A 9,457-nucleotide genomic window follows, 5' to 3' on the forward strand; every position below is an offset into this window, starting at 1 on the left:
GTCAAAGTGGGTTTCTTCTCTCTTCGTTCTTCCCTCAGCTCTCCTCGAGGAAGAGGAGGAGACGGGCCCCGAGGTATGTTACGAGCCTCATTTCGTCTCACAGCGGCAATTCGCACAGATCCTCCTCAAACCCCTCGCCCCATATCGCCTGGGCTCAGGTCCTGGAGCTCCTGGACAAAGTACAGCCCCCTGGTCATCACCGCCTGCGCCTCGGGGACCACCCTCGAGAAAAGGACAGAGAACCACCTACGTCCCACTGGCTTGGTTGGTCATTAGTTCTGTGGAGGAGCTTGAAAAGGCGCCAACAACAATAGCAATAATAATACCACCACACTTGTACAGCGCGTTGTGCTCATTTGTATGCATGTGTTGTGATTTCACGATTGGGAGATGTAGGAATCTGGACGTCGAAGTCGCTGCTGGACAGCTGCACGGGAGCTCGCAGCCCGTAGCACGCAAGGGCCTGGCACGGTCGGTTAAGCCGTGGAAACGGGCACCTGGCAGGTAGGAAAGCAGCGCCGGAAGGCTTGTTAATAGCCTAGCGGAAGGAAAAGGTTATATTTCCCTCTTAAGAAACTCCTGCCCTTCCGTGTACCCCTGCGCAGCCTTGGAGGGCCCAATCCTTAGCTGTCCTGTTCCGTTCCCCTCCCCTGCTTGCAAACGGGGCTCAGTCCACCCGCACGCGACTCGCCGGCGGCCGGGCCGGATGCGGGAAGTTCCTGATTGGCGGAGTCGCAGAAGCACCGGGAGAAAAGAGCTCCACTGGCGGAGCGCCCGAGTGCCAGCTTAGCCAACGCCGTACAGCAAGATGGCGCCCCCCAGGTACAGGGGGCTCCCTGCGAGGACCAACCGCCCCCTACAGGTCAGGGGAAGGGAGCTGCAGACTGGGTGGGCGGCACGGGAGGTGCCCGGGGGCGGGCCTACTGTCACTTCCGGCCACGGGGGCCGGAGAAACCGTGTTCCGTACGACAACATGGCCGCGCTCAGTACCTGTAGGCGGAAACTCTGCGACTTCCGGTCCAGAGTAGGGCCTGCGGTGGGAGGAGGAAGGCGGAGGGAACCATGCGAGGTTGTGAGATCAGCGGCGAGGGTCGCCTCGAGAGACCGTTACTGAGGTGGGGGCCGGACGGTGCGGGGAGCGAAGGCAGGGGCGGGAATGTCGAGGGAGAGGTACTGGGGAGTCCCGGGCGCTGAGTCTGAGGGGCAAGCTGTGGTACCTTCCTTCCTGTCCCTGAAGGGGAGTGGGGCGGCGAGGGGCTGAACTGGGGGAGGGGGACTTGGCGGGAAGCTCACCCAGGGGAAGGGGCCGGACTCAGGGTTGGGATCCAAGAGGAATCGGGAGAGCCCAGCGCGGTGCTTACGATCGGTTACAGGTCACAGAGAGAGAATGGGGAAAATTTGGGTGGGGTGAAAGGGAGGGGACTTGGGGTGAAATATTTCCAACCTAACGCCCCGGTTTGAGGAGACCCATCAAAGGGTAGAATATGGAGATAATCCAGGTAAGAGAAAGGGGAGTGGTTTTTGGGAGGGAACCTCCTTCTCCTGAGAGACAGTCTAGGAGTTGGGGTGATCCTTCAGGATGGGGTGAGGGTATGAATTTGACGTGTCTGAGAGCGAAAGGGGGAAAACACGTGAGTGGTGCCGACGGGGGTGTGGTATCTGTGCTAGGGGATGTCAGGGAAATCTGGAGTGCAGTGTGGGAGGTGGTCCAGGGGTTGGCAGGAATCAACTTGCCAACTATGAGAAATAATGGGAAAACACAACAGAAAGACCGGATATCGACTTGAGGGGTGGAGCTGGGAGTGAGAACTCAAGGTTTTCAGGCGGTTTGGGGCTCCCATAGTAAAGGGCTGAAAAGTACATGGTACTAATGCTTCCTGAAGATAGGCAGTGAGGACACTGTTGGGCAGGGCTGGGTGTTACTGAAACCCAAGAAGACTGGAAAATGTGTGAGATGAAGGGATGGGGCTATGCTGGCGGGGCTCTTTCTGAGGCCCCATCCCCTTCCAGCAGGAATTCCGAAATCCCCAACACTTCCTCCCTCCTGGGGATTTGATCCCCCATGGCCACCGCTAACAGCATCATCGTGCTGGATGATGATGACGAAGATGAAGCAGCTGCTCAGCCAGGGCCCTCCCACCCACCCCCCAATCCGGCCTCACCCCAGGCAGAAGCCCCTGGCTCCTCTCAGCCCCGTGGGGCCAGAGGAAGCAGTAGTTCGGGCGGCAAGAAATGCTACAAGTTGGAGAATGAGAAGCTGTTTGAAGAGGTGAGCTTTAGGGGAGAAGATTCTTCTTGTACCCCAGGGAGGGGGATGGCTGACTGGCTCTCCTGTCCGTTCTTCCCCACTAACCTTCTTTCTCTCAACCCCCTCCCTTGTCTCTTTCCCCCTCCCTTCTTCCCCTGAACCCTCTAGTTCCTTGAACTGTGTAAGACGCAGACGGCAGACCACCCTGAGGTGGTCCCATTCCTCTATAACCGGCAGCAGCGGGCCCACTCTCTGTTTCTGGCCTCAGCGGAGTTCTGCAACATCCTCTCTCGGGTGCTGTCCCGGGCCCGGAGCCGGCCAGCTAAGCTCTATGTCTACATTAATGAGCTCTGCACTGTTCTCAAGGCCCACTCAGCCAAGAAGAAGCTGAACCTGGCCCCGGCTGCCACCACCTCTAGTGAGCCCTCTGGGAATAGCCCTCCCACAGACCCCTCCTTGGACTCCACAAATGCTGAGACGGCTGCCACTGAGGCCCCAAGGACCCGTGGTTCCCGGCGGCAGATCCAGCGTTTGGAGCAGCTGCTAGCGCTCTATGTGGCAGAAATCCGGCGGCTGCAGGAAAAGGAGCTGGATCTCTCAGAATTGGACGACCCCGACTCCACGTACCTGCAGGAGGCGAGGTTGAAGCGGAAGCTGATCCGCCTCTTTGGGCGGCTGTGTGAGTTGAAAGACTGCTCTTCACTGACGGGCCGGGTCATAGAGCAGCGCATCCCCTACCGGGGCACCCGCTACCCAGAGGTTAACAGGCGCATCGAGCGGCTCATCAACAAGCCAGGGCCTGATACCTTCCCTGACTATGGAGATGTGCTGCGGGCCGTGGAGAAGGCAGCTGCTCGGCACAGCCTTGGCCTCCCCCGACAGCAGCTCCAGCTCATGGCTCAGGATGCCTTCCGAGATGTGGGCATCAGGTTACAGGAGCGACGCCACCTCGATCTCATCTACAACTTTGGCTGTCACCTCACCGATGACTATAGGCCAGGTAGGGATTAGTGAGATACCCGTCAGTAGCCCTTATATGGCAGGTATGTGCTGGAGGGGGCCTCTCTCTAGTTCCTTCTACGATTTTGGCTGAGTACTCTGACTGTATATCTTCCCACGTAGGCACTGACCCTGCACTGTCAGATCCCACTCTAGCCCGGCGCCTACGGGAAAACCGGAGCTTGGCTATGAGCCGGCTGGACGAGGTCATCTCCAAATATGCAGTGATGCAAGACAAGAGTGAGGAGGGTGAGAGACAGAAGAGAAGAGCCCGGCTCCCCCAGGCCACCTCTTCTCACCCTGCAGACTCCCCCAAAGCCTCCTTGGATTCTGGTGAGGTATGGAAGGGATACACCCTTCAGAGAAACCTTGTCCTTCCCCTGCACTGGCCAGCAGGGAGTCCAGGGTGACTGACGGGGGAGTGTGCAGAAGGAACGCAAGAACCAGACCCTCTGGGGCAAGGGAGTCCTTAGAGAAACTCCTTTGTCTCCCAGGGCCCTAGTGGAATGGCATCCCAGGAGTGCCCTACCACCTCCAAGGTTGAGACAGATGATGAAGAAGATGAGGAAAGTGATGAGGAAGAGGAAGAAGAGGAGGAGGAGGAAGACGAGGAGGAGGACGACGACGAGGAGGAGGACGACGACGAGGAGGCCACAGATTCCGAAGAAGAGGAGGATCTGGAACAGATGCAGGAAGGTCAGGACGATGAAGAGGAGGAGGAGGAAGAAGGTATGTCAAGACAACAGGCTCCTCATATGTCACTTCCCTCAACTCTGTGGGTGGGCGTGAGCCACCTGTTTGAGACCCCGCCCGTCGTCCTCTTAGTCCTAGTGTCCTCTCAGTAGTATTCTTTCTCCTAGTTCTCATCCTCCCTCTCCCCTCTTTTCTTCTTTTCCAGGTAAGGATGGAGACAAGAGCCCCATGTCCCCACCACAGATCTCCACTGAAAAGAACCTGGAACCTAGCAAAGGCATCAACAGGTCTTCAGGGGAAGAGCAAAACAAAGAACTCAGAGGGTCACCATCGTCACTGTCAGAAGAACCCCTGGCCCCCTCCAGCATAGATGCTGAAAGCAATGGAGAACGCCTGGAGGAGTTGCCCCTGGACGAGGAGAGCCCTGTGTCTCAGCTCTTTGAGCTAGAGATTGAAGCCTTGCCCCTGGATACCAACCCTTCCCCCGAGGAGAGGGACGTTTCCTCTTCCAGGAAGCAATCAAAGGACCCGCTCACCACTGTTTTGGAGAATGGAGCAGCCATGGTCACCTCTACTTCCTTCAATGGAGGTGTCTCTCCTCACACCCGGGGAGATTCCAGTCCTCCCTGCAAGAAATCTCGGAAGGAGAAGCAAACAGGAGCAGGGCCATTAGAAAACAGGTAACGACAAAGAGGAGGAAGAGGGAAGCCAAGGAGGGACTGTGGGGGTTTTCTGAGCCTGTTGTGGAACTGAGCCTGTGGGCAGAGACTGGACACTCCCCCTCCGGCCTCAGGCCCCTCCTGTAGCCCCACACTTTTATGTTTCTGTCCCTAGCTATGTGGAAAGGCAAAGGGCAGTGCACGAGAAGAATGACAAGAAGATCTGTGCCCTGCCCAGCCCACCTTCCCCCTTGGCTTCCATGGCCCCAGTTGCTGATTCCTCCACGAGGGTGGACTCTCCTAGCCATGGCCTGGTGACCAGCTCCCTCTGTAGCCCATCTCCAGCCCGGTTGTCCCAAACCCCACAATCACAACCCTCCCAGCCTGGTACTTACAAGGTAAGGAGGGGAAGCTGTTTTCCTGACTTCATTCTCTTTCACAGTTGCAGGCGCTCTGTCTGAATATTTGACCCGCCACACCCTCTCTCTCTTTCTTTTTTCCCACCCCACTTTTTAATCTCTGATAAATCCTTCTCTCCCTCTATTCCAGACCTCTCTGACTCTTTGTCTCTCACTCCCCTGCAGATGAGTGTGGCCACACAGTGCGATCCAGAGGAGATCATCGTGCTCTCAGACTCTGATTAGCTGCCTCCCCCTGCTCCCTGCCTCCAAAACGTTTTGGGGAGAGTATTTGGAGGATGGTGGGAAGCAGATGACTGAGGAAAGGATGAACTGAGCTAATCCCCTTTTGGTGGTTTCTTTTAAAAAAAAAAAAAGCTTAAGTTTTACACAGAAACATTAATAAACAATAAAGTTCTTTTCTTATTGTATCTCTGTCTTTTCCTTATTCTTCTGCTCTCACCGATTGGCACCACCTGCTCTCTGGCTCGGGGTTAGCCCGCCCCCGGGTAGCCCTGGACCTGTCCTTCTAGCCTGGCCTTAGCACGCCTCTCTGGGAGTAGCCTCGCTCTCGGGATTTCCCCTTGTCCTCTCCCAGGCATTAAAAAATGTGCTTCAGCCTCTTGAACGCGCCTTACTTTCTCACTTGGAGCGGTAGGAGTAAAAAAGCCAATCAGGGGCAGATTCAAGGTTATTTGGCCAATCCGGGCCCGGAGGAAGGGGGCGGGATTTCAGGGGGACTGTCAAGCTGGGAGACCAGGGCGATTAGCTCCCGCAAACCCTCTAATGGCCACAGCTCAGGGGCGGAGCCTAGGCAGCGATGGCCCTGACCCGTCGCCGATGGGAAGAGGCAGGCTTACAGAATTAAAGGGGAATGAGTGCTTCGGCCGAACCAAATCCTGAGTCCTTAGCGGCGGAAAGGACCTGGTACCTTTAAGGGGGAATGAGGCGACAGTTCTTTAAAGGAGAAGCGGCCGAGTCGGCCAAGTATTGCCCAGCGGCACGGGCGGGGTGCTCGCCTGTGCCTTTAAAGCCGGAGGGGCGGGAGGCGGAGCGGAGGCGGAGGGCGGAGGGAGTCGGCGCAAGATGGCGGCGGGAGGGGCCCAGGCTGCGGCTCTGGCCGCCAAGTGAGGGGCGGGGGGGCCCGGGGGCGCGCGGCCCGGTAAGCGGGGACGCGCGGGGTTGGGGGTCGCCTTCCGGGTGGGAGAGGAGGTCAAAGTAGCGCTTGGGGCGGAGCAGAGGGGGGCGGGGTCCGGTGTGGGCGGGGGTAGGCAAGGGGCGGAGCCGAAGGGGCCGCGGAGGCGGGTCTTGAAAGGGGCGGGGCCGAAGGGATCACGGGGCGGGTCTTGAAAGGGGCGGGGCCAGGGATAAGAAGGGGGCAAAGGGGCGTGGCCGGCGAAAGAGCCGGGGGAGGGGGTGGGGGGGGTGTATGGCCTAAGGGGAAATGAAGAGAGGGATGGGTTTCAGTATAGGAGCAGACCTGTCCTCCTCCTAAAAAAAGGGTGGAAAACACTAAAAAGGTAAATTTTGGAAAGTCGGGCTCAGGGAAGTGGGAAATTCCAAGGGGAGGTATCCCACTCCACAAGAGCACCTTATGTTTCTAACCTCCAAGGAAAGAGCACTGGATTTGGAGTCAGTACGCCTGAGTTTATGGGCGTTACCACTTACTGGCTGTGTGACCTCGGATAATCTCTTAATCTTTTTGAGCCTCAGTTTCCTCATCTGTCAAATGGGGTTAAGAGGAATACCTACCTCACAGTGTTGTGGAGAGTTACTCAGATAGCGGGTGTGACGTGTTTTTAAACTGTAAAGAGCTATGTCATTGCGAGATATTATCATTCTTCTCTTTTTTTCTTCCCAGAGACCCCCCCGGCCGCCCTCCTTCTTCCTTGTTCCTGTGGCTGGGGGGGTACCCCCTCCCTCCACACCATGGAGCCATCTCCTCTGTCTCCCAGCGGCACAGCGCTCCCCCTGCCTCTATCGCTGGCCCCGCCCCCACTGCCCCTGCCTGCAGCGGCAGTGGTACACGTATCCTTCCCCGAGGTGACCAGTGCCCTCCTCGAGTCCCTCAATCAGCAGCGGCTGCAGGGCCAGCTCTGTGATGTGTCCATCCGGGTGCAGGGACGAGAGTTCAGGGCTCATCGTGCTGTCCTGGCTGCCTCCTCCCCTTACTTCCACGACCAGGTCCTACTCAAGGGCATGACCTCCATCTCGCTGCCCAGTGTCATGGACCCAGGCGCTTTTGAGACTGTCTTGGCTTCGGCTTACACTGGCCGCCTCAGCATGGCTGCTGCTGACATTGTCAACTTCCTCACAGTGGGATCTGTGCTCCAAATGTGGCACATCGTGGATAAGTGCACTGAACTCCTCCGCGAAGGCCGGGCCTCGGCCGCCACCGCCACCATCACCACTGCGGCAGCCACCTCAGTCACTGTCCCTGGTGCTGGGGTCCCGTCAGGGAGTGGGGGCACCATGGCCCCTGCCACCATGGGCTCCATGCGCTCCCATGCCTCCAGTCGGGCCAGTGAGAATCAGTCCCCCAGCAGCAGCAACTATTTCAGTCCCCGGGAGTCTACTGATTTCTCATCTTCCTCCCAAGAGGCATTTGCAGCTTCTGCAGTGGGCAGCGGGGAGCGTCGAGGAGGTGGCCCTGTATTCCCAGCCCCTGCGGTTGGCAGCGGGGCTGCTACTTCTGGGAAGCTGCTACTGGAGGCAGATGAGCTTTGTGATGACGGTGGGGATGGGAGGGGTGCAGTGGTCCCTGGGGCTGGGCTCCGGCGGCCCACGTACGCACCCCCCAGCATCATGCCACAGAAACACTGGGTATATGTGAAGCGAGGGGGAAACTGCCCAGCACCAGCGCCCCTGGTTCCCCAAGACCCAGAACTGGAAGAGGATGAGGAGGAGGAAGACTTGGTGTTGACCTGTGAGGATGATGAAGATGAAGAGATGGGGGGTGGCTCTGGGGTTCCAGCAAGGGGAGGACCTGAGGCTACCCTTAGCATAAGTGATGTCCGGACCCTGACTGAGCCTCCGGAAAAGGGAGAGGAGCAGGTCAATTTCTGTGAGTCCTCCAATAACTTTGGCCCCTATGAGGGTGGGGGTCCTGGGGCAGGGCTTGATGATTCAGGGGGGCCAACCCCTTCCTCCTATGCCCCTTCCCACCCTCCGAGGCCCCTGCTTCCCCTCGACATGCAGGGCAACCAGATCCTAGTCTTCCCATCGTCTTCATCCTCCTCCTCCTCACAGGCTCCAGGCCAGCCACCAGGGAACCAAGCTGAACACGGGGCAGTGACCCTGGGGGGTACGTCGGCAGGAGGCCTGGGCGTGCCAAGTGGCGCTGGTGGGACCACTGGAGGGACGGGCAGCGGGGATGGGAATAAGATCTTTCTGTGCCACTGCGGGAAGGCCTTCTCCCACAAGAGCATGCGCGATCGGCATGTGAACATGCACCTCAACCTGCGGCCCTTTGACTGCCCCGTGTGCAACAAGAAGTTCAAGATGAAGCACCATCTGACCGAGCACATGAAGACACACACCGGCCTCAAGCCCTACGAGTGCGGCGTCTGCGCCAAGAAGTTCATGTGGCGAGATAGCTTCATGCGCCACCGGGGACACTGTGAGCGCAGGCACCGCCTGGGTGGGGGCGGGGCCGGACCTGGACCCGGGGGGCCCTCGGGACCAGCCTTGCCGCCCAAAAGAGAGTCCCCCGGGGTGGGCGGGGGCAGCGGCGACGAGGCAAGTGGGGCCACGCCCCCGTCCAACCGACGGGTCTGGTCCCCACCCAGCGTCCACAAGGTAGAGATGGGCTTCAGTGGGGGCGGAGGAGCAAACTGACCCAGCAGGCTGCTTGCGGGTAGCTTTCGGGGAAGAGGGAATAGGGATCATGAGCCAGGGGGCGCTGTGGCCCCCAGGTGATCTCTCACCACGCTGTCTTCCTTATCTCTATGGACTTGTATATATTCTGCAAGGGGGAACCACGTTGCACCATCCGCCACCCATTCCACTCCTCAGCCCCTCCTCCCCAAAGTATCCCCGGAACTAAGCCCTCTCTTTCCCTCAGAAGGGTACACTGAAGCCCCAGCTCCAGAGTAGGGCGCATATGGTGGGTGGGTGGGTGGTGGGAGAGGGGGCCTGCTGAGCATCCTGGAGTCACAGGGTCAAGAGTCAGGTGGTTATAGTCTGTACCTAAAGTCTGTGTTTGTATCGTTGTGGGGACCAGGCCTTTGAGCCCCACCCTTGTCCTAGAGCCCACCCCAGTCCCCAAAGGATGTGCCCCTTGTTTCTACCCTAATCCGTCCCCTCCACCTTGGGATCTCCCAACTAGATTCTCACTGGGGAGGGAGTGGAGACAAGGAGGGAGTAAATTGTAGTACAAGGTTTTTATTTTAAATCTTATTTTTTTTAAACGGTCATTAAAATATTTATTGGTCATTTCACTTGGCTTCCCGACAACCCGT

The 9,457-nt window shown here is 58.2% G+C and overlaps 2 protein-coding genes across 4 annotated transcripts; both read left to right on the forward strand.

The window, feature by feature from the left end:
* The first annotated feature begins 842 nt into the window (after positions 1-842).
* DAXX (death domain associated protein) lies at positions 843-5,428 on the forward strand. Of its 3 annotated transcripts, none has more exons than XM_070515109.1 (8): positions 843-862; positions 2,011-2,269; positions 2,417-3,248; positions 3,371-3,585; positions 3,742-3,976; positions 4,146-4,620; positions 4,775-4,997; positions 5,184-5,428. In XM_070515109.1, exons 2-8 carry the CDS (start codon positions 2,063-2,065, stop codon positions 5,241-5,243), a joined length of 2,247 nt encoding a protein of 748 aa, XP_070371210.1. In that variant the 5' UTR covers positions 843-862; positions 2,011-2,062; the 3' UTR covers positions 5,244-5,428. The 3 variants fall into 3 exon arrangements, with proteins under 3 accessions (XP_070371210.1, XP_014701806.2, XP_044632324.1); XM_014846320.3 differs by lacking the exon at positions 843-862 and adding an exon at positions 977-1,115; XM_044776389.2 differs by lacking the exon at positions 843-862 and adding an exon at positions 978-1,115 and having other exon boundaries at positions 2,014-2,269.
* A 627-nt stretch (positions 5,429-6,055) lies between these two features.
* On the forward strand, positions 6,056-9,444 carry ZBTB22 (zinc finger and BTB domain containing 22). Its single transcript, XM_044776388.2, has 2 exons — positions 6,056-6,159; positions 6,859-9,444. The coding sequence occupies exon 2, from the start codon at positions 6,927-6,929 to the stop codon at positions 8,832-8,834; it is 1,908 nt and encodes a 635-aa protein (XP_044632323.2). The 5' UTR covers positions 6,056-6,159; positions 6,859-6,926; the 3' UTR covers positions 8,835-9,444.
* Positions 9,445-9,457: the final 13 nt, after the last annotated feature.

The sequence above is a fragment of the Equus asinus genome, chromosome 8 (assembly GCF_041296235.1).
Source record: "Equus asinus isolate D_3611 breed Donkey chromosome 8, EquAss-T2T_v2, whole genome shotgun sequence".
NCBI lineage: Eukaryota > Metazoa > Chordata > Mammalia > Perissodactyla > Equidae > Equus > Equus asinus.